At 34.1% G+C, this 23,531-nt stretch overlaps 2 protein-coding genes across 15 annotated transcripts in view; one reads left to right on the top strand and one right to left on the bottom strand.

Moving 5' to 3' along the window:
• Positions 1 to 7,280, top strand: part of ANKAR (ankyrin and armadillo repeat containing) — a 71,123-nt gene extending 63,843 nt beyond the window's left edge. For 6 of the 11 annotated variants that reach the window (XM_073218526.1, XM_073218524.1, XM_073218522.1 and 3 more), the window contains 4 exons: positions 1,171 to 1,280; positions 2,769 to 2,965; positions 5,200 to 5,246; positions 6,493 to 7,280. In XM_073218526.1, coding sequence (XP_073074627.1) covers positions 1,171 to 1,280; positions 2,769 to 2,965; positions 5,200 to 5,246; positions 6,493 to 6,740 — 602 coding nt within the window. In that variant the 3' untranslated portion in view covers positions 6,741 to 7,280. Of the gene's footprint in view, positions 1 to 1,170; positions 1,296 to 2,768; positions 2,966 to 4,319; positions 4,368 to 4,913; positions 5,041 to 5,199; positions 5,247 to 6,492 lie in introns of those variants that run through there. The other 5 variants (XR_012123638.1, XR_012123639.1, XM_073218525.1 and 2 more) reach the window with 5 other exon arrangements.
• Positions 3,093 to 17,680, bottom strand: OSGEPL1 (O-sialoglycoprotein endopeptidase like 1). 4 transcript variants are annotated; one of them, XR_012123642.1, is made up of 9 exons: positions 17,547 to 17,680; positions 15,884 to 16,117; positions 12,401 to 12,788; positions 11,375 to 11,579; positions 11,150 to 11,298; positions 10,236 to 10,366; positions 9,207 to 9,311; positions 4,963 to 5,071; positions 3,093 to 3,401 (listed from the first exon to the last, which is right to left on the bottom strand). XR_012123642.1 is itself a non-coding variant. In XM_073218530.1 (9 exons), exons 2-8 carry the CDS (start codon positions 16,099 to 16,101, stop codon positions 9,233 to 9,235), a joined length of 1,242 nt encoding a protein of 413 aa, XP_073074631.1. In that variant the 5' UTR covers positions 16,102 to 16,117; positions 17,547 to 17,680; the 3' UTR covers positions 4,549 to 5,071; positions 9,207 to 9,232. The 4 variants fall into 4 exon arrangements, 2 of the variants coding, with proteins under 2 accessions (XP_017501161.1, XP_073074631.1); XM_073218530.1 differs by lacking the exon at positions 3,093 to 3,401 and adding an exon at positions 10,044 to 10,115 and having other exon boundaries at positions 4,549 to 5,071; XR_012123643.1 differs by lacking the exon at positions 4,963 to 5,071.
• Positions 17,681 to 23,531: the final 5,851 nt, after the last annotated feature.

Here is a 23,531-nt window from a genome sequence, read left to right as displayed (position 1 = left end):
TCAGAGTCATACACACCTCTAGAGTCAAATGTATGTCCAGTGTATCTCAAGCAAAGCAGAATATTTAAGCCTTAGGTGTAAGTAAAATAAACGATGAGCTTAGTGTCCAAGTCAACATGGTTCCTAGAAGAGGCTCCAAAGGTGAAGTTTTGCAGAACGTGGGATTTCTGCTGGCAAGTGTCCAGTTTCCCTTTGTGCACTACTTAGCCATTCTCCACTAGAACTATTTCTACTTCTTAGACTTAGTTTCTCTGTCCTCCTCCATTTGTTTCCTAATTCTTAGTCCTATCTTTAAAGACACCTCTCGCTCTTCTCCCCAGCATAATGCCTTTTATAAACTCTGGCTTTTTAAAATATAAGCCTGAAAGAAAGGTTATCTTCAGACAATTTTTGCTCTAGGGCATAGAATCTGGCCCTCCCCATCTTGAAGCAATCAATATAAAAGCCTTCTTGGCTTATAATGGAGGCCAGAAAAAAATACAAGGAAAACAAAAACCCAGTTAATATCTCTATATAATATCCATTCACAAATGTAAAAATGCATTATCTTAAAATGTGTTAAACTTACTCCAACATAGCAAAAATACTGTGAAAAAATATCACATGAAAGCTCCAAAAACATGAATTCAAATGAAATAATTTTAAGCTGGTAGTTGCACATTTATTTAATTATCAGATCACTTTATTATTTCCAATCCCAAAACATTTCATTTTACAGCAAAATCTTGATTTTAGATTTAAACTTCAATAAACAATACATTGCTTGATTTTAAAATACCATTATGCTCTTCTTAACTCAAAGCTATTAGAACTACATAAAGGACATATTATATGGTAGTTCAATTATTACATCCGAAGTCACAAAAAAAAAAACCCTAGAGCTTCAAAACAAAATATATTCTGAAGTCATGAGGAAGAAAACCTCTTATTTTCAAAATTCCTCACTCTTAAATAAACTATGTAACCTTTACTATTTGAGACAGAAAACAAAGCCATGATAATTTTGGCAAAAGTGTATTCTACACTTAACATACACTATCCTCCCAACACTTCATTAATAGAGATGTCTGTGATTCAAACCTTTTTAATACTTTGTGTAAATGAACAAAAGCACAGTATGTCAGTTTGTATCAATTAAATAACAAGCATTTTTTCTTGTTTAATTTATAGGGAATTTAATAGCTAGCCTGGCTCATTCTAGAGCTGGTATTCCAGAAGCATTTACCACATTAGGGACGATCCAACGGCTCTGCTATCATTTGTATTCAGGAAAAGAAGAGGTAAAAACAAAAATAATTCTAAAATTGACTATTCTAAAAATATAATTGCCTCTCTCACTTCTGTGGGCTAATTTCTCTGTAAGTTGACTGTTGTATAATACTTCATGCTACTAACTCAAAATTAGATAATTTCTTGAATACTACATCTGCCATACACAATTTTGGTTCCCACAATTGTGCTTATTTGTTTTAACTTCAGTATTTAAGATTCAATCTATGAAAAAGTATACTGATAAAGAAATGTATAATTAAAACATTTATAAAATATCTCATAAAAACTGGTTCATTTTTATGATCTAAGTCATTTCTGTGATTATTTGGAATGAATGAAAGTGGAATCCAATGGACAGTTTTCTTTACCTGCCAGACAGTGTTAGAGATGAGGGTGTGTAGTGTTCCCCCACACTTCTCCCCCAAAGTCTATGGTAGTGTTTCTCCAACTTCAGGGTACACTGGAATCACCATAGGTTGCTGGTCTCCATTCTCAGAGTTTCTGATGTAGTACCTTAGATCAGAATACCTAACACCCTAGGATTTGCATTCCTAACAAGTTTGCAGAAGCTGAAGCAGCTGGTCCAGGGAACATAAACTGAGAACCACTGTTCAAGATGTGGAAGATATACAGGCATGTATAGCAGTCAGTTGCCAATATAAAGACCAATATGTCAACCCTCTATTATCCTGCATGGGCCTGGTTTATTTTCATTCTATGATATTTCTTATGCCACCACTAACAGATTTTCCTAATAACTGCCCCAAAAATTATACTTTAATTAATCACATGACAACCTAATTACTTCAGGTCACAGGCAGAGGTATTTCCTTCAAAGAAGAAAATGGCTACTATTTCTGGAATTCTGTGGCCTGACACTTGTGCTTGTTTCTTTTCACCAGTGGAAAACTGAGTTGCTTTCCTGTGTGTCTTATTTTTAACTTACTTTTGTCCTACAGTCTCTTCTCTGGCTTCCTATTACAACCACCTGAGCAGTTTTGAAAAATTCCAATGTCCAGGCTGCACCCCTCCAAAATTAAATCAGTTTCAAGGGGTGGAATTCAGGTGCAAATAATTTTCAAGCTATCTAGGTGACTGTAAGGCATAATCAAGACTGAAACCCTCTTAGTTAAAACTCAATGTTTTTTCCTCTGGCTAAACATTAAAATCACCTGTGGCATTTAAAGAACAACACAAATACCCAGATTCTATCCCCAAGAGATTCTGATTCAATTGGTGGGCTTTTCCTTAAACTCCTGGTGGTTCTAAAAAAATGTAATAGGAATTGAGACCTAGTAGAAATCAATGGCAGTTGGCAGCCCTCTCTAAAATTATGGCTGTTATGCTTCCATCTATAGATTGCCACTGGTTGACATATGTATTTGTTATACATAGCTATAAAGACTTTCCTGTGAAATTTCTAATGAGACCACTGGGTTAGATATTTTAAGAACAAAGCTCAGTATTTAAGGAGGAATTGTTTCTTCTTTACCTAGGTCCGCACAGCTTGCTCCTGTGCTCTTGGCTACTTAACTTACAATGCAAATGCTTTCCGCATACTACTAAAGGAGTGCAGGAATAAGCCCAGTCAGTTCCTTCGTATAACAAATAATATCAGCAGAGATGCAAGTATTAACCCAGCATTTTTAAAGGAATTTCAAATGCAACAAAGAGTGGGACTTCCTTCCTTAAGGTACTGTGCTTCTGTTTGAATTTGCAGTAGTGAAATTATTGATAGAGGAAATTTTAAGGAAGTTGAAGGAAGATCAAACAAAGGGAACTCTTCATATGAATTGTTTACCAAGAGAAAAACTTCACTCTAAATGTCCATTGCCAATGCCTGTTTTAATTTCAACTTAGCAACAGAACTGTGAATGCAGACAAGTTTTTGGGAGACTGGTTGCCTCTAAGTCTGATCCAGGAAGCCATTTGGGGGTAAGCTGGGGTACATTTGAGAGTTCTAAGCCAACCAGGAACACCATGTCCTTGACATATGAACTTTTGGACTTACTCAAAACTATGCCAAATTCCCACAGCAGAAACAGGGCTGAAGTAACGGCAAAGTTCCTCAGGCATATATTCAGATGATTTTGCCTCCTTCTTGTCAGTTTCATTATGAACTTAAGTTTCTGAAAAAAAGAGAGGAGAACCTCCTTATAATGGGCAAATTTTCTCTTTTTTCATACATGTAGCTGAATACAAGTCTTCTCTGCAATTAGCACTATTTAGGTACAGGAAATAACTAATGAAGACATTAAATCTATGATAATAGAAAAGAATAAGATCCAATAGTGTATCATGGTTCTATAAATTAGTTTTAAAATATGGAGAAAAATGAGTACATCTTCAGAGTCACTTTAATTTTAACTCTTTCAAAAATGGAAAACCCAAAGCTGGTTATCTAATTTTATATAATAAGCCAGGAAAATCAAAATTACATCTGCTATAATTGACAATATTAAAAAATAATGATTCAAAAAATTAATTTAAGGTAAATAATGGAGGTATTATTTTACACAGTCACTTTTACAGCTAGCCCAAATGGCAACTTTTTGGTCATTAGAAAAAGGTGCCCCTTCCTCAGGACACTTCGCTGCTAATCTGCTGGAAAATGTTTGTAGTAACTATACAAATCTGCAATGACTGTAAGGCAAGTGGCACCCCTGAGTTGTGAATACTCAACCTTCAGGATTATAACAATTGGTCTGTAAACTTATAAGAATGGTTACCAAGTGAAGTGGAATTGGTAAGCAAATAACAATTACTCCTATAACTAATAGTGCTATACACTTTCCTTAGAGCATTTGTATGGACTATTTCTTTTAAATTTTATAACAATCCATGAAGGAGTTTGATTCAAATCAAACTATGGGAAATGCACTAAAAGATTAGTAAGAACAATTTGGAACTTTGGGATGGAAAATCATATCCTTCCACAAAATATTCCCTGATACCACTACTAGAAACAGAAAGTAGATGAATAGTTGTGATCATGCTAGCATTTTGTGGAGTACATACCACTTCTCTATTCCCATGCCCCCATCCAGCTCCAAGAATAGCAGATTAGAAGAGGCCATGGATATATACATTCTGAAGTATGTAGAAAGACATAATTATACTGGCGTTAACTGACCTTGCATGAAAATAACCTGAGCCTAACACTAGCTAGTTTTGTATTACCCTATAGCTATGAAGTTGCATGTGAACAGACCGAGGCCTGTGCCTCATTGAAGCTAACAACAGCAAATGTTCCTCATCAAAGTAACAAGCAATACATTTGTGATAACAACCTTTAATATATTAACTTTAATCAAGACTTACATTTTATTACCAGGGAAATTTTGTAATACTCTATTTATATGTTACATGTACAGGATGATAATTAACTAACACTTCTGTTAAAGCCATACACAGAGCACCATATTAACTTAGATACTTTCTTTGACTTGAAACACTTCATCAATAATTGCTTTTCAAATTTTTTCATTCTCAATACATAAACTGACTGACCTGATCTTTATTCTTGAGCCTCATCTCCCATCACATTTCATTCCAACCACCCCAGACTACTTAGTGCCCTCTGAACATGCCATGACGTTTTACAGTACTATAATTTTTCATATCCTATTTCCTCTATCTAGAATACCTTCCTCCCATGTCATTCATTTGAAGACCTATTTTCTTCCATACCCAGCTGAAGTGTCTCTTCTCCCATGAAGCTTTTCCCAATCACTTCAAGCAGATTTAATGTTCCAAATATTTTGAGTGGTGAGTAAATGAGTAACTGAATATAAAATACCTGCAGGTAACATGCATAGTTAGTATAAGTAAGTTGTATAAATTAGACTGTTAGCTACTGAACATGGTATCTGGGTATACTGTCTCTATATATTTCTAGTTTTTGTGGTAAAAATGTTTTCCTTTTAGTCTAGAGAAAAATGGAGGACCATCCATAATTCCTATCTTTAAAAAAGGTAATTGATTTTTCCTTTATTTCTGAGTTACTTTCTAGCTCTGACACTTTATAATACTGTGTTCCATTTCTAAAAAGTGAAAATGTAGAGGCTACCAAAAACTTTATCTGTAAACTTTTGCTTTTTCTGTGTACCTAAAACATCCTCTCATTTACAAGCCCATGTTAATAATTTCTTTTAAGGTTTTCTCTATTAAAATTCACCTGACAGAAATTCCTTTCTTATGTAGTTTTTTCTCTCAAGCCATGCACAAGAATGTTATTATTGAAACACGTAAGACTTAAATTATGATCTTGCTATTGTTCTGTTTCACATATAATTATCTGTCTTAAAAGTTCTCAGGGCAGAGACCATATTTTTTCCATTGATACTCCATATAGTTTTATACATAGTTGGTAGATAATGACTGAGTGACCTAAGCCTGTTAAGAGCAGAGTCCAGATATGATAATATTATCCCCCAATTCCTATTAAACATGTAATAGGAAAAATAAGGTACTTATTGACTTCATGTATATGCTTGGTGCTTATTCATGTATGCTTACAGTAGCGTATATTGTCCCATGGTGAAAAGCAAGGCTAGAAACATTTAGAAGATATGATCAGTTTGCTTAAGCCACAAATAGAAAGGGAGAGAATAGGAAGAGAGAATAAAAGGAGAGGTAAGAACTTCATTTATTCAGGGTAGTTACATATGTGTGGGAGGCTATATTTCTGAATATCACAGGTTAAAGAATATTTTTTGTATAATTTCTTTAGTGTAGGAGTAATTTACAGAAAAGAATAAAGTCAGTCCCTTTTTTCTTCACTTTAATATTGGTTTCTAAACAACCATTAAGTTTCACCATAAACCATTAAGGTTTATGGAAAAATAAAAAATAAGGGCAATGTAGCAAATTTCTGATAGTTAATTTCATTCAATATAAAGTCTGTCATTTTGAAATAATGCCTTTTACACTTTCTTTTGGTGTTAAAATATCCCTTCTTTTACAAAATGATGTTGATAGTAGTTTACATTTGTTCTTTTGTTAGTGCCAACTTGAAATAATAAATAATTGGCAACCATATATTGGTCCCCACAATTTTTGCACTCTGACATCTAAAAGTATGGGGGCTACTGACTTGTTCTCTTAATATGCTTTAGCGATGTGAAGAAAACAGAACTATGCAGAATTGAAAGCAATGAGACTATACCTAGGGCATTTAGGTAAGAAAGAGACATTTAACTGTGGCTCTCTAATTTTTAGGAAAAGAGCACCGAAGAAAATTTAAACCTAAAATCCAACGAAGAGATTCTTTGACTTTAATACCTCCTGTAACTAACTTCATGGGATTCTTCAAAACAACAAAAAAGACCACTGTTTCTCATAATATTTTTTCCTTTTCATCTGTAACTTCATCAGATATCATAAAAGTATCAAGACCAAGAATAGTAGTTTTGAGCCAACTTGGGAAACATGTACAGAAAGATAATCCAGAGTCTGCAGAAGACTAATAAAAGCATCAGTATGAAAGGATGAAAGGATACCTGAGCTATCTTTTAAAGCTTCTAATTTTTAGTTTTGGTAAACATCACGTATCTTAGTAATCTTTTTGAATGGAAGTTCTTGATATTGATGCTTAACAGATTTTCCTAAGCATGTCTACTGGGATTTTGTTATCGGGTTAGTTATGGTTTCAAAAAAAATTAGTAGAATTTTCTGTAATAGAATATTTGCACTTAAAACTATTAAAACATGGCAACCAACACGAGTGGCTAGTCTATCAAGTGTTGAAAACATTTTAAAATTGGTAAGCTGGGCTAGAGACTTGTCTCAAAGTAGCCCACATGTTAACACTGTAAATACCTTGAGATATTTAATGATAACTACTATACCTGCATGACGCTTTCTAAAACCTGAAATTATACTTTAAAAATATATTTTTTTAAAAAAACCCTGAAATCATTGTCCATCAAATACAAAAGCATGGCTCTAAAAAATGTGGCCACCAGCACTGACCATTCTCCAAGATAAAGAGGGTTTCTGCAAATGGCCTGCCTCTTAACTATTCTATAAACTAACCTCAGCACATATGCTTGTCAATGTTTCTTCCTTCTTTTTCCTTTCCATCTTTTCCTTTTTCTTCCTTCCATTCCTTCCTTCCTTATGGGTAAGTACTGATAGAACTAAAAATATGTTTCCAGAATTTTCTCATTTTCATTATCTGCAGTTTCCCTTCTTTATATCATGAGCTCAATTATGATGTGTGCTTGTAGCACCTGGAACAATTTTGATACTTTGAATTTTTAAGAAATTAGATGACATATACCCCTATTTTATAATATTTGTGATAGTACAAGAAATTTTGGTCAATTTTCTTCCATAGTTTCTATGCACTGATTGTAATAGCCACAGGAAATAATATACCACTTCTCTATGAATTCAGATTCATATGATACAGACACAAATTCAAATGTAAAATGTGAATTCACAAACTATTAGTTTCTTTTAAATGATACTCACAAACCAATTCTATCACACTTAAGCCTCAATATCAAAAATGCAAAGCTTCATAAATATTGCTGTTTCTGTATGTTTTTTATGTTCCCCACAAACCAATTCTATCATACTTAAACCTCAATATCAAAAATGCAAAGCTTCATAAATATTGCTGTTTCTGTATGTTTTTTATGTTCCCCATATAAATTATATTTTCTATGTCCAGGATAAAATGGATGATGACAATGCAATACTATTGTGTGATCACAATAAAAAAAAAAGAACTACCTATGGAATTTTTCAAAAGAGAGGTCACCTTAAGGCATGATTAAAATAAGAAATGTTTTCTTTCTAGATTTTTATCCTTACCCCCTAGTTTCTCAATAAAGCAAGTCACTAATTACAAAGTTAATAACTTGGTCCAGTATGGATGATGAAATATAAATTTGATACAATCTCTCAAAGGACATTAAACAGTCAGCAGCATTGTCCATACAATGAAATAGTATCTTCAGCTGCTTTACTCTAGGCAGAGAAATGTGATAAACTGTTACGATAGCTGCAGTACAAAGTTTCAGATTCAAAGGTAATTATCCCAAAGCAAACCAAAAAAAACCCTTTTTATCTCATATATTTTCATCGATTAAATACAAATTCTAAAATAATGGCCGTAAGTGTATGTGTTCAACTAAAAAATATAATACACACTGAAGGAGTTACTTGCATATCATATTTCTTAAAATAGATGGATTTTAAGAAATACATATGCATCCCCTTTGCATTTTTGATGTTGAGGTATAAGTATGATAGAATTGGTTTGTGAATATCATTTTAAAGAAACTAATAGTTTGTGAATTCACATTTTACATTTGAATTTGTGTCTGTACCACATGAATCTGAATTCATAGAGAAGTGGTGTATTATTTCCTGTGGCTATTACAATCAGAGTGCATAGAAACTTATGGAAGAAAATTGACCAACATATTTTTATAGTTAATAACATACATTCTGTTAGAGAAGTCACTTTTGTCTTGATTTAGAATGCTCTGATTTGACATGACTTTGACCTGGCTACCTTTCTAAAACTGCTCTCTTACTAAAAAAGTCAGGCTAATGTGTTTTTTAGCAGGAGCCAAACAATAGCGTCTACAATCCTGATATAAGAAAGGGGGAAAAAGATCTGGGCCTATCTGATATGGGGCCAGGATTTGGCAGATCACTGTAATTCTTTCATGGTTTTTCTTTCTACCCACCAATACTAATGCATTCTTTTCCCCACAAAAATGTCTTACTTTGCTTTTGGTAATTTAAAAACTTATACTCCCTTATAAGACTATAACATATTATTATAGTCTCTTAGAAAAGAAGGTTGAACATCAAACATAAAAAGGTATAACAGAAGTCTTGATAAACAATTAATATTATTTATCTTCCACAATTTGATATACAAAAAAATCAAAACTTAATGTTGAAATTATTACCTTTAGGGATTTTTGAAAAGTAAAACTTAAATCATAATTTTTAATCGTGGTACTTTTATGGCAGCTTCTCCAACTTCTTTTGATATATCTACTCCAAGGGGACATCTGCATCACAATCAGACAAATCACATTATTTCAAATATTTGCTTCCTGATTTGTCACTAGTTTTGGATATTATTTGCTTAGAATTCTGACAATCAATATAGTTATCTGATGTATAATCACCCATATGCAGTGATAGTTCTTAAATATGTACAAATACAGTGAGACCTACAACAAGAAGAATGGGTGAAGGAAGGCTAATTCCATTAATAAGAAATCTAAATTTGAAGAGATTTCTTAAAAAGCACTCTGAGGTATAATCAACATATAAAAAGCTACCTGTGTTTAATGTATACAACTCAATGAATTTGGGGATTTAGATGCTATGAAAGGAATAGTTCTATTGTTCTCAAATACTGTAAATAAATAAACACTGAAAATGAAACAGAATAACAAAAAATGCCTCATAATTCCCTATAAAACTACAAGCATAAAGTTTACCACACAGCTAAAGTCAAACCTGTGTCCAATCCTTCTTGAGAAATTCCCAAGGTTTCTATTGATTCTTCTCTGAGGTAATTCATCACCCTTACCCACTGTCTATTTCTATCCTATGATTTGTCATATTTTTATAATTTGAATAAATTAATTAGCCTAAGTTCATTAAAGGAAATTAATGTAACCTTTCTTCAAGTACTACCACAATGTCAATGAAAACCTCAAATGTAAAAGCAAAATCCAGGCTTTGACTTTCATAATTCAACTTGCATGAAGATTATAAATGGTACCACATACTTTGGTTCATAGCGTATGCCTTCTGTGTTGTATAAAATGCCCAAGCCAGCACGCAATCTTTCAATACCATTCCTAAATAAGAATCAGTAAAATAAAATGAATAGCCCACGATTTAGAGGAAGATTTAGCATGATGAAATGGCAATTAATATTTACATAATTATGAGTAAAGCTCATACATCCAGTGGCTTACCATGCAATCATAATGCCGTTGTCAGTACACAGCCTGGGAGGAGGACACAACAAAGCACATTGTGTTGCATTTGTTACCATTTCCAGGGCTTTCCGGATATATAAATTACTTGCAACGCCTCCAGATACAACCTGAAGAAATTGGGAAGATGAACATTAACAAATATCACATACTGATGAGCCAAGCTGTTAGTTAACTTAGGAAAATACCAACTTTATACAATAAGAAAATAATCACATTTAGATATTTGGGCAAGTCATGTATCTGTATAATAAAAACTTAGAGAAGGAAAAAAATCAACAGTTTCTATAACAGCTTACAACTATTATTTCTGTATATTTTCTTCCAACATATTTCTAATTACAATCATAGTACAACAATACTCTAGACCCTGCAGCTGCATTTAAAAGCACTTTCTTCATTTTACTACATAATTCTTAAAAACCTATTATCTTTGATATCTGTGTATTATTAATCTACCATCATTTAAATATTTTTTCACTTTCAAAAGAATTAAGTTTAAGATATAAACAGGAAGTTTATGAAGACTTTCATGCACATTTAAAAGGATTTCATCAAAGACCATAAATTTGAAGGAAACCAGCCTATTTTTCTAAAGATGATGACAGCAGTTACTGCATTCCTTTTCTTATTGAAAACCCTCTTTTAAATTCAATGAGAAGATGCAGCCTTGAGCTTTTTTGCCACACAAGCTGCAGAGATGTCCCATAGAGCTGCCATACTTGTACATGAAATAGTTGTTCTCCTTTATTCCGCATTATTTCATACTGTCAGGGCTAGCATACAGCATAAACATCTTTTCATCCTATGCACAGGGTCAATTATGCTTTTGGAAGAAAAGTAACATACTGTAAAGAGTTACTACTATTCTAAAATGAGGTGACAAAACTTACGAGCACTGCATTACTTGGAGATAACAAGTCTCTCTGTTTGCAAAACAGAATAGCACGGTGTGTTCTTTTTGCAATGTGGCATGCTGTCGTGTGCTGCACTGCAGCAGCAATGTCTGCAGCTGAAGACAGGATTTTCCCCTTCTCAATACCTGAAGAAATGAGAAGGTATTTTTAGGCATAATCCAGGATTACTTATTTGTCCAACTTTATTAATTGGAAATATACCTTCCTCTTTTTCCTTTTGCAGTATTATCTTATCAATAACATTTTGAAGTCCAGAAAAAGAAAAATCACAATTTTTAGCACGTTGCATGGGAGGTATGAAATCAAAATGCACTTTATTTCCTTGTTTGGCCAAATATTCTATAGCCTTCCCACCACTCATGGTGGAGCACTCTGGATGTTTTATTAAAGCAAGTCTTCTTGCTACCTATCAAAAACAAACAAAAATTTACGTAATGAGTCATAAAAATGTACATTTTGAAAGCAAGATGCAAAAGAAGTGAATTTTACTTATAAAAGAAAACTTGGGATGAATAACACATGCTAGACTTCTACAAATCTGGACTACAGCTGGTGATCAGTAAAACAAGAAAATCTTGCTCCTTCTGAGAACTTGGTCAGTGGTGGCCAATCACTGCCTCCCTATCTAGTTTTGTTCTTCTGTTGGGGATATAATAGGTATGAAGTTCAAAGTGGTTATTAATGATGAACTTCAAAAATTAGAACCTGCCCTATTTCTTCCAATTATTTCAGCTGTTGACAGCAGGTTTTTTATATATGGCAGTAGGATCTGTAGGAGTCTGAAATAAAGGAAAAAGAAATCTGCTTGGTGGTGGGGTCAGCAATTTTGATATTTAATCATAAACCCAGGGTATCTTTAATGTCCTTATATTAACTTCAGATATCCTCTTATTTCACACTTTTACAGTACCTTACACTTTAAAAAGTACTTTCTTTCACATATATTATTTGATTAAAAGCATACCTGCATCTGCAAACTATCTGAGCCTTTATCTACTGATGTTAAGTCTATTACCATTTTATTCAAAATGTGTAAGAATTTTTTATATGACTATGTAGTAGTGTTTTTCTTTTTTTTCTTACTGCACATAATTTTTGGGGGTCCAATATATTATTCAGAAATGGTAGAAGAATTGCTAGATGAATGGTAGTAGTGCATCTATTACTATTTAATTGAAACAGACATCTTAACCAAAAAAATGAAGAAATTAATTCTTAAATAATTACCTTGTCAAGCATGTCACCTGGCGCTATGTCCAAAGACTTTCCAAGAAGCAGAAAATCTGAAACTCCTCTAACTAATGCCAAGAGACAATGACCCCCAGAAATCAAAAGAACTAAAAAAGGAAATTCAACTTTACTTGATAACCTGATAGTAAGTGCATGAGCCTCCATATGATGAATGGGAATGAAAGGCTTTTTTAACTGCCTGACCAGTTGTAAGCTAAATGATAAGCCTACTCCCAAGCTTAAAGCAAGTCCTGGTTTTGTAGTAGTTGCAATTGCTGAAAGTTCACTTGGACAGACTTTACTGGCAGAAAGAGCTTCTTGCACTATTCGTTGAATATTTTCTCTGTGAAGTTGTTGAGCTACTGAAGGAATAATCCCACCTGTTCTGAAAGAAAAAAAAACAACAGCTTTTATAATTTTAAGATTGTAAAAATAGATGAAGAAAAGTTATATATTATAGCTGAAGGCATGCTTTCAAATTAATCATTATGTAGCTAAAAACGTTAAGCATTTTCAAATATTGTGCTTTATAAAGTAGCACACTATAAGAACTCAATATGCAGTGATTGTGGGTGTAGTGTCTCTGACTTCAAAATTGTGTACAACAAACTCCTATGAAATCACCAAAACAGTTTTGAGAAGCATTCTAAGTAAGAAGTCTTGAACAAGGAAGGCACAGGATAAAAGTGGATTTTAGGGAAATTAATCTCTCTGCAGACAAGGAAATTTTTAAAGAAGTTATTGTGAGAGTATTTGTATAAGGCAATTACATCTTAAACTGGGTGATCATGGAAACAGAGAGAGAGAGAGATAGAGCCTTGAAAACAGTAATAATTAATTGGATATAAGGGAAGGACAACTTAAGTCATCAAAGATGATTCAGATACTGAGCTTGAATGACTGGAAGAAAAGAAGTATTAACAGAAAAACATGAAGACAGTTTTGTGAAGAAGATGAGCTTATTTTTAAACACGCTGCTCTTGAGGTTTCAGCAGGACAGCAGACAGCTTGAAATCCTGGGAAAAAGTTTGGGAATCCAGTACTCAGAGTTGGTAATTTTGATTTGTGGTCCACACAGGACAAGCAGTGGATGAATAAGTACCAAGAGTAAGGAAATGGGAAGCAAAGTTGTTAGCAAAAAATTTGTAAGCATGTGACTGATTTATAATCAGAGAAGCTGGGCCATAATACAGGGTTTGCTAGATGCACCTCTAATCTCAAAAAAAAAAAAAAAAAAAAAACTTCAAATATTTGATGTTGCAAGATCTGCTAGTTCTATACAAAGAAATGAAAATCCTCAGGAGCATTCAGTGAATATTTAATAGTTATATGTACTGTGTCAGGCAATGAGGGAGGTATTAAAATAAATCAATTTATTTCAACATATCCATATTATACCTTTTTCCTTAATCCTTCAAAGCTACTTTTTCCTATATTCCTCAATTGTTCATGGTGCCAATAACCTCCTAAGCACTTGGGTTTCACTGTTCACCTTCATCTCCTTTCTTTCCTTAACTTTTCACGTTTAAGTTTATCACAATTCCCCCTGCCAACACATTTAGAAAGCTCTCATTATCTCAGTATATTCAAAGCCTTCTAACTCCACTACCCTAGATACACTCCCTCATCCTGAAGTCCATTCTATGTGTTGCCAGAAAGTAAAGCACAGTGCTAACTCCATCAGTCTCCTACTCAAAAGCCTTTATTTTCTTGGAGTTTGGGAGACTTTAAAGCCAAATTTTCTCCCTCCGACTTTTTTCTTCCTTCTCCCACTTGACTACCTCCCTTCCTTTCTGTGCCTCTTCAATGTATTTTACCTTCCAAGGATTATGCTAAGTACCAGAGATGAAAAGGACGAATAAGACAATGGCTTTATTCTCGAAGGATTAATAATGAGCATGTCTTCTTGTCTTTCTTAATTTGTATACAGTATGGATAGGGGATGATGAAGGAAAAAAGCTATTAAAGAGGCAGGGAAACCCTTTGGTCTCAAGGCTACAGCCAGGAGTCCAGACAAGAGACAACAGTGTTGGAACTAAGTCAGTGCAAAGGGAGATGAAAGTTTCAAGAAATATTTGAGAGGTAGTTTTCCTGTGACTGGATGCTGTTTGGATACAGAATGGTGAAAGAGAAGTCAAAACTGTCCTTCAGGTTTTGGGCTTAGAAGAAAGGACTCTCCTCCCAAGCAATCCTCTATTATTGCACTTCCCATGCAGTTTCACAGTGATGTTTTCCTGTCTTCACTTATTTACAGAAGTAGTAGAAGTACTGTTGTTACTAATAATAGGTAGGTTTAATTGAGAACTATTTTATTTAGCAGTTTATCAAGAACTGCACTAAATGCTTTAAGAGAATTCACATTTAATCTTCACAACAATATTATGAACTAGTTTCATTATCCCCCTTTCACAGATAAGGAAACCAAGGCACAGAAAATTGTGCAAGGTCCCAAAGCTAGTTAAGTAGCTAAACTAGAATGTAAACCTACACTAAACCACTTTATGTAGTAAACTGTTTAGAGGCAAGGATCATGTATCTTAGTCATATATTGCCTCCACATGTATTTCCAATTATAATATTTTATATTATTTCTATTATACTCCCCACAATCCTGCAGGGCAGGTATTATCTCTCCCATTTTATGTATGTGAAAACATAGAGATGAGAAGGAATTTGCCTTAAGTTAGAGCAATACTTAGTGCCTAAGTCATGACTCAAATACAGGTCTGTGACACCAAAATACCATCTTTCATCACTATTCAGATTTTGAAAATTGATGGCGTGAAGGCATATTCAATCTGTATGGTATTTTAATATGTTTTGAATTAGCGACATTTAAAAAATAAGATGGGGATATTAACAGGAACATTCTGGATTTACATTTTTTCTTGAAAATTCTATCAAATAACATAGGGCCTACATTCCCGCATGGCAACAATTGGCTAGATCTGAGTAGAGGCCTTCTCCAGACTTTTTCCAACTTTACATCCAGCCTATTTATTTATGTAACCCACCTTGGGGTCCTTTTATAGTTATAAAACTTGTACCATTCTGTGCTTTAATATAATAGTATATTATTATTTATTCAAGTACCAACATGAATTATGTGTATAAAAGTGAACAGGATTTTTTTTTCCCAGTGATCAGTGCAGGTTATGTTGGATCATATACTGTCTTAGGACTTCAGTTGAGACCATGAAACATACAGTGCATAAGAGAGGAAAAGGCATTACTTAGGGGAAATCATGGATACATTTGGAATAGGAAATGATAGTTTCTTTTTGGCAAAAAGATTAGCTAATGTCGGGACCTTATAAGCCAGGTTGAGGGTTTAAGGTTTTCTACAGCAGTTATTAGAAGCTTTGGCACAAAAGAAATTAACTGCGAAAATTTAACTTTTATATATGATAAACACAAAAGAGTTATTTCATTTTACTTTTTCCAAAAATTGTGTAAACTACCAAGATGATGTCTACTTACTTTAAGTGAATTTCAGTTTGGGAATGTATTGCTTCTCCCAAAACATTTCCAGTTTCATCCACCACAGCAGCTGCTGTATCATCACAACTGGTTTCAATTCCCAATACTAGTTTATGAAGAAATAGTTTTCCGGGATGAAAGTTAAAACTTATTAAAAATTCATAAATTTTCCTTTTTGATAGTTTAGAAAAAACTCCTGTCTTGTTCAATATTAGCATACTTTATAGATAATTCCTAGAAAAGAATTAAAGAAATAAACACTGTTATTTGGAACTGACATTAGCCACCAGCCCATTCAGTTAAGCAAATTTCTGATAACTTATTTTTCCATATATAGTTTTGCAAAATTATAGGAAAGTTTTACAAAACTCAGGAAAAAGTTTTAAAGGTTGTATTTTAATAAAAATAATAATAATAAGGGAAAAATGTGGGATTCACATATAAATTAAGTATAAAAATCAAACGAATAGTCATATCTGACTTGTTTATAGTTCATGATGCGTGATCAAAACTGAAAGTTTCTGTGATATGACTGCCCTTGCACTGTTCACCATCTAAGAACTTACTATGTAAGAACTTGTTTGTTATGCTTCAGAAGATTGGAGACTGTTGAGAATTAGGCTTTGGGTTGATTAATGATTGTGCATTGAGTCTCCTATACAGAATTTTATTGTTGTTAACAACCATTTGATCAATAAATATGAGAGACGCCCTCTCAAAAAAAGTTTTAAAGGCTGTAACAATCTATTAATGAAGTATAAATGCTCTTGAAGGGGAAAAACAGGTAAGTCCGATATAAAATTTTTTAGTATTACTGTACTCTTTATAAAACAACAAATAGTACAGTACAATAGTTGTATGGGTAGTCCTCTAGAAAGCGCTATGTTTTGATAGCTAAAATTATGATAAAACGTGGTTTTAAAAAAATGATAAAGGCAAAATCGATAAAAAAAATATGCATGCCATTTCCTGGAAACATTTTTTAAAGTAGAATTTCATCGTTTGGTTTGAAAACAGTAATTCACATAAACACACAAGATTTGGTCGAGAAACAGGCGTTCTCATAAAGCATACCTTTAAAAAAACCACATCTCAACTAAATTAACTACAATCTAGTAAGCTTTTAATTCGCTAATTACAATTTTTCTAATTAAATCTCATTTTTGCCACAGGTTTACCACAACAGGGATCTATCCCAATATTCCCCCCCAAAATAACAGCCCATCATTAAAGCAACCTGTTATTTTCACACTGCCAAGTTTCCAGATCACCTGTTCTAGAACTTTTCGAATGTTTAGACAGTCTCTTTCCTACCACAGTAATGGACAAAATGGAAAAAGAGCAAATAACTATTGTAAAATTACATTGTTCCATGGGAGAACAGGGCATGCAGGGATTAGATATGCAGGACCTATTCGCAGAGGGCAGCTGCGGGGTGTGCAGTCCAAATGGGTACACTTCAAGAAATTATATATGCATTCACTAAATCCAGGCAAAGCAGCTGTGCGAAGCAGTTTTCTTCGGGGCCAAGAAGGCTCCCTCGTGAATATAGGGCAGGTGGCCAGCACTAGTCTCTGCTTTAAGCAGGCAAGGGGCTCGGGCTGAAACCGCTTTTCCAGACACGTGAAAGGATCGGCGGAAGAGGGGTGAGCAATTCACCCACCTTACTGGTCTCCTTCCCGGGCAAAAACAGCCAAACGCCCTTCCTTAGGCGCAAGAAGCGTAAACCTGTCGCCCCGGAAGTGACGTAATCAACACGGTGTAGCGTCACGTCGCAGGGGCCGCGGCTACAGCCCTAGGCGGCGTTGCTTTTTATTCACAGTGAGTGTAAGCGGAAAGGCTGTCTCTGTTCCAGACGCTAGCTGGGCGTTCATGCCCTTCTTCCGGATTTGTTGGTAACGAGACTTCTGCAACGTCACATGGCTGGTGACTGACCTACCGGAGGCCGAATACAGATTTGTCTGACTACACAGTATTAAATACTACGCTGAATTAAAAGAAATTTTTCTTTTGACTGAAATTTGGATGCCACTGTGAGAAATGGACAAGGGAAGGTTATTCCTCCTTCCGTCCTAAAGGAACTATTACCAAATGTAAAGGTTGTGGCCTGAGATAACCTAATACTTTCAGAAACATAAAGTGGAAACTAGGGACATCCCCCCAAGAACTTGTACAAGGTTCCGACAGAATGGAAGTGTTTCAGGTCGGACAGTCTAAAACGTTACGCCCTTTTTCACTTGCAGTAAAAGTTGACAGGGACAGGTTTGTTTTTTGTGATTTAAAAAAAAAAAGGGCAGGAGGAATGCGGTGGTAGTCTCCTTAAATAAATTATCCTATTTTCATAATGATAAATATATGCAAACCAGCATAGTATGTACTTAGATTGCACCTCCATTTTTTCTTTTTTGCTTTTATCGGGACGTGAACTTTTTACCATTTGTAAGTAAATTGAATAGATTTTCCCAAAAGGCTTTCTTCGTCTCTGCTGGGCTTTAAGGTTTTACTAAGCAAGGACTTTATATATGCAAACTTGGACAGCGCTGGTACATGTATCTGCCTTGCTCAGTGTGAAGCTTCTGCTATAAAAAAATGAATAAATCACAATCAGGAAGTCACACTTACCGTCTAGTGGTAGATACAGATACGTAAATTCATAATTGCCAGAATGTTTTTGAGAGTTTAGGTGAAATTTGTGTTTGAAAACACAACCAGTGACAATAACAACCAGAAGTAACGAAGTGATTCTTATTTTGTGCCAGAAAGTATTGCAAATTAGTTTATTTAATCCTTATTAAATCCCTTAAGGGAGTTACTGTCCTCATTTTGCCAATAAGGCAAGGGGGGGCCACAGAGCTTGGGTGATTTGTAGGTTACACAGCTAGGATTTGTGGAGCTAGGATTGGAAGTCAGGCCATCTGGTTCTGGAGTCTGTTTTCTTAATTGCTAAAAAGGAAAATAACTCATATTTTGCCTAGGATGTGTTGTTGACCCAAAGAGAAAAAAGGAATATCAAACACATAATAGTTGAGAAAAATTAATCATCATGTCTGATTGTGTATAATAGGTCAGAGATTATTTTCTATTGTAAACTGGAATCTAGTTTACATGAACATAAAACCTTTCACATATAGCACTGTTTTTCTTGTAATTTGAATTATGTAAGCTGGTGTGCCCCAATGCTCTCCTGTACAGTCGAGTTACACCTGTTGTATGTGCTAGTTTCTTAGTAGATCCTTGTCTGGGCACTCTTGGCTGGTGTTGAACCAGCAGAACTCTAGGACACATCAGAAAGGAATTTCATTCTTCCTTTTGAGTACATGTGAGTCGTAGAAAGAAATGGCACAATAGTCACACGTATTTGCCAAGTGAAGGTACCTGTTGTCCAAGTTCTTTATTGTACTAGATGAGCAGTTACTGGGGGAAAGGCATGTATGCTTTGTGGGGTCTATTTCTGGGCTTTCATGCAGATCACATCACATAGTAAGAACACCTTTCAGGGGCATTTTCAGTGAAATATGGTCTAATTACTGTAACTTCAACTTGAATTGAGAGTTGCAATTGAATCTAAATAGGCTCATTTGGTCTCCTCTATTGCTCGTCTAACTTTCCATTTGTAAACTTTAGAAGAAAATTATATAAAGAAACTTTACAATACTTTGTCCCTCATTGTCTAAATTGGATTTTATTTTCATTTACCATGTATTTACTGGATTCTTTCCTTTGTACTACGAACTTTATTACTTATAAGGGATAAAAGGTAAGCTCTTCAAGGAACTGGGTCTAATAATAAGCAATTACAATGTAGCAGTATGGAAAGTGTAAATCTAGAGGGAAGCTGCTATAGCTTGCCACAGATGTATCCACAGCCTAGCAGGACCTTGGTGTGATTTACTGGGTTTCAACATCTGATTCTTTTCTAGGCTTGATATTGGTTTATCATATTTTGAAGTGATGGATTCTAGGGTGCTGAGATATTGCTATGTAAAACCCATTAATACTAACGTATTAATTTAGAAGAAATATAACAATGGAGCTAGTATAGTTGCTGGTCCTCACCTTCTCTGTTAATCAAATTAACAATGAAAGCCAGATCCAAATTATAATCAGAAGATTGTTTGGCAAATACAAAATGGAAACAGTAGAAATTAGTTTGGTGCTTTTAATGGCCCATGTTTTAAGCCTGATGCATCCCTTTCCACTTGAGTCACCACCTGTCTTATTCTTCACAGGTTGGATTGTGCCAAAACACAGTCATTTTCCTTTCTCCTTTCTAAGTTTCTTTGCTGAAAAGTATGTATTTTGATGTGGTACAATCTTTCACTAGTGGTAATAATGTCAATCAAGTCTCATCTTTGGAAGATATTTTCCTTTTTGTTTGTTGAGCCATTACACTTATTTTACATATTTACTCTGATTTTTCTCTGGTAAAATATACATAACAAAATTTACCATTTTAACCTCTTAGGTGTACAGTTCAATACCAGTAAGTATACTCACATTGTTGCACAACCATCATTACCATCCATTTCCAAAACTTTTTCATCTTCTCCAACTGAAACCCTGTAACCATTAAACAAATTCCTCATTTCTTCCTCCCAGCCTTTGGCAACCACCATTCTGTCATTATGGCTTAGACTACTCTAGGCACCTTGAGTAGGAATATGTAATATTTGTCCTTTTGTGACTGGCGTATTTCACTTAGCATTAACGTCAAGGTTCATCCAATGTTGTAGCAGGTGTCAGAATTTCCTTCCTTTTGAGGTTGAATAATATTTGTGTGTGTATACCACATTTTGTTTATCCATTCGTCAATGTACATTTGAGTTGCTTCCACCTTGACTGTTGTGAATAATGCTGCTATAAACATGGGCTGTACAAATATCTTTTTTTCAAATCCCTGATTTCACTTCTTTTCACTATATGCCCAGAAGTGGAATTGCTGGATCATATGGTAATTGTTTACTTTTTGAGGAACTGACAAATTCAGATGATCTTATTTAAATGTGTGGGGTCTGTATGTGTTTGGCAGGAGAGATTGATGGTGAATCTATTAGTTGCTCCCATACACTCCCTATCACTTGTTAAGTACCATGGTAGGAGCACATGGTTTGATAATTGATAGGAAGGACACTGTTTCAAAGCAGGATCACTATATCAGGTTTTCACATAGTAGGTGGTATACTGGTACTTTCCTAGGCAATAGCCAATAAATCATCTGGTTTCCCTGTTCCCATTTAAGAAATTATAAAGTGAAGAAAATAATGCATGTCAGTCTTTTTGATAATATGGTCAATGGAAATAAGACTTTTTTTTGCAAAATCTGGAAGTTCCTCAAAGAAGTATTGTCAATAAAAATTTATAACTACCTAATAGGAAAGTAGGAAATTTACATACTATAAAATTCCTCTTATGTATTTTATATTTGAAAAAGTTCATTCTTGTGTTAGTTGTGTAGTTTCTTTACTATAGTTCTTGTATTTGAGAAAAATGTATTTTTTATCAACATAATTATGCAGCTAGAGTAAAAGTACATAGAGCTACCAGTTGAGTCATTTCCATAACCATTAGTTGTTTATCAAGGGCTTGACTGAGTCAAGAAATGGAATTACACTACTAAGATGAACATAAAATCCAGATTATTTTTCTAAGCTATTTTAAAATTATAAAATATTTCAGATTATGAAAAAGTGTCAAGAATAATATAATCAACTTTGGTGAACCCAACACCCAATTTAAGAGATAAAACATCACCCATTACAGTTGAAGTGTTTCTTGTACTGTATACCCATGATATTCAGTGTTCTAAATTTGATGTTCATAATTCTCATGTGTTCATTTATACCTAAATGAAAAAATTTAAAACCATACATAACAAATTACCTGCTGAATCACTTTTAACTGGAAATTGCAATTAGGGAGTAAAATAAAAATAAAAACCTGAGGCAAGTCACTATGTTTTTTATTGACATCAAGCAAAATGAAGGAGTTTATTTTTGTTATTCTCCTACCTACTGTTCTTCCCTGCCCAGTGTTACTCTGAACTTTTTCGAATAGTTTACCTAGACCATCTTCAAATGTAATCTGAACCTGTTTACATTTCCCACATCAACATACATAGTATCTATGTAATTATTTTGGGAGTTACTCTTTTCTATCTATCCCATTAGAAAGTTTATTAAACTGCATTGGTCTATATTGGGTTATGACATTTGTCTCCTTCAGGATTAGTATGACAGTATTTTGGGATCATATTTACTGGCAACATATATTGAGACATAATATAAAAGAAATATATTGCATGGCAATGGAGATTCAACTTGATCTACAGCCAAGATGGGATTCTATAGGAAAAATAATAAATCTTAAGATTTCGGTTTAATATATCTATTAAATAAGTATATGATGAGAGCCATCATTTAAGCACTATATGTTGAAGACTAGGTTTTAGTGGCCATAGCGAATCAGTGATACATGGCTGTCAAAATAGCTAAAATGTTGAGGCTGCATTAAAAAAAGTATCCAGAACATGGGAAGAAGTAGTGTAGTGACATCATATTTTATCACCTCTTGTAGCTAGCTGTAGTGTTATATAATAATAAACTACAATTTAGAGCAGAATAACTATGATAATCTGAGAAATCTGAAACTATCATATAGAAAATGGTGAAGGCTCTCATAATGTTTATTCTGTGCTGTTGTTAACAGTAAAAGTTAAATAGTTAAAGTTATACAGAATAAGGATTAGATTTTAGTTAAATGTAAAATATATTACATTACAAAAATGCAGTCTTACAAGTTGTAAATCCTCCTTAATTAGCACTAACACAAAACTGAATGCAGGCATGGTATTAATAAAAATCAAGGTAAGGTTGGGGGTTGAATTACATAGCCTCCAAGGTCTTTCCCAACTCTGAGTGTCATATAGCTCTTTAAGGCTACTTCACACAGATATCAGTTAAGGATACACTGTTATACCCCTTAGAATCTTAATAGTTTAATAGACCATAGGGCCATAACCACAATAATATAGTTCTATGATTTACAAAAAAAAAAGAAAAAAGCATGGGGCAGGTCAAAAAGGACACAGGAGCCAACTTGGAAATTTCCACTGAGAACTCTGGCTCCCAATAGCCAAATGTGGAGGACAATTTGAATAACAAATTAATAACGATAATAGTGAATTGGGAATCAAAGAATAAGATATCCATGAATCCAAAATAATATAAATGATTGAACAAATGAATAGAGGAGAATGAAAAAATCTTTGTTACTGAAGTCCAATAAATAACTAGAAGGAATGGGGGAAATAGAAAACCACCACTGAAACTCCACAGTAGTAACTGCTGCAGGAAAGATTCATCAACAAATTTTAAAATTAGTAGCATTTCTCTTGTACTGTTCACCATGTAAGAACTTATTCACTATGTAAGAATTTGTTCACCATGTAAGAACTTGTTCGTTATACTTCAGAAGATTGGAGACTGACGAGAATTAGGCTTGGGGTGGATTAATGATTGTGCATTGAGCATTGACTCCCCTATACAGAATTTTATTGTTGTTAACAACCATTTGATCAATAAATATGAGATGCCCTCTTAAAAAAAAAATTAGTGGCATTTCTGAGCTCATGCTTATTTAGAAATTGGCA

Source organism: Manis javanica, chromosome 12 (assembly GCF_040802235.1).
Source record: "Manis javanica isolate MJ-LG chromosome 12, MJ_LKY, whole genome shotgun sequence".
In the NCBI taxonomy this organism is placed as follows: domain Eukaryota; kingdom Metazoa; phylum Chordata; class Mammalia; order Pholidota; family Manidae; genus Manis; species Manis javanica.
This window is presented reverse-complemented; position numbering and strand designations above follow the sequence as displayed.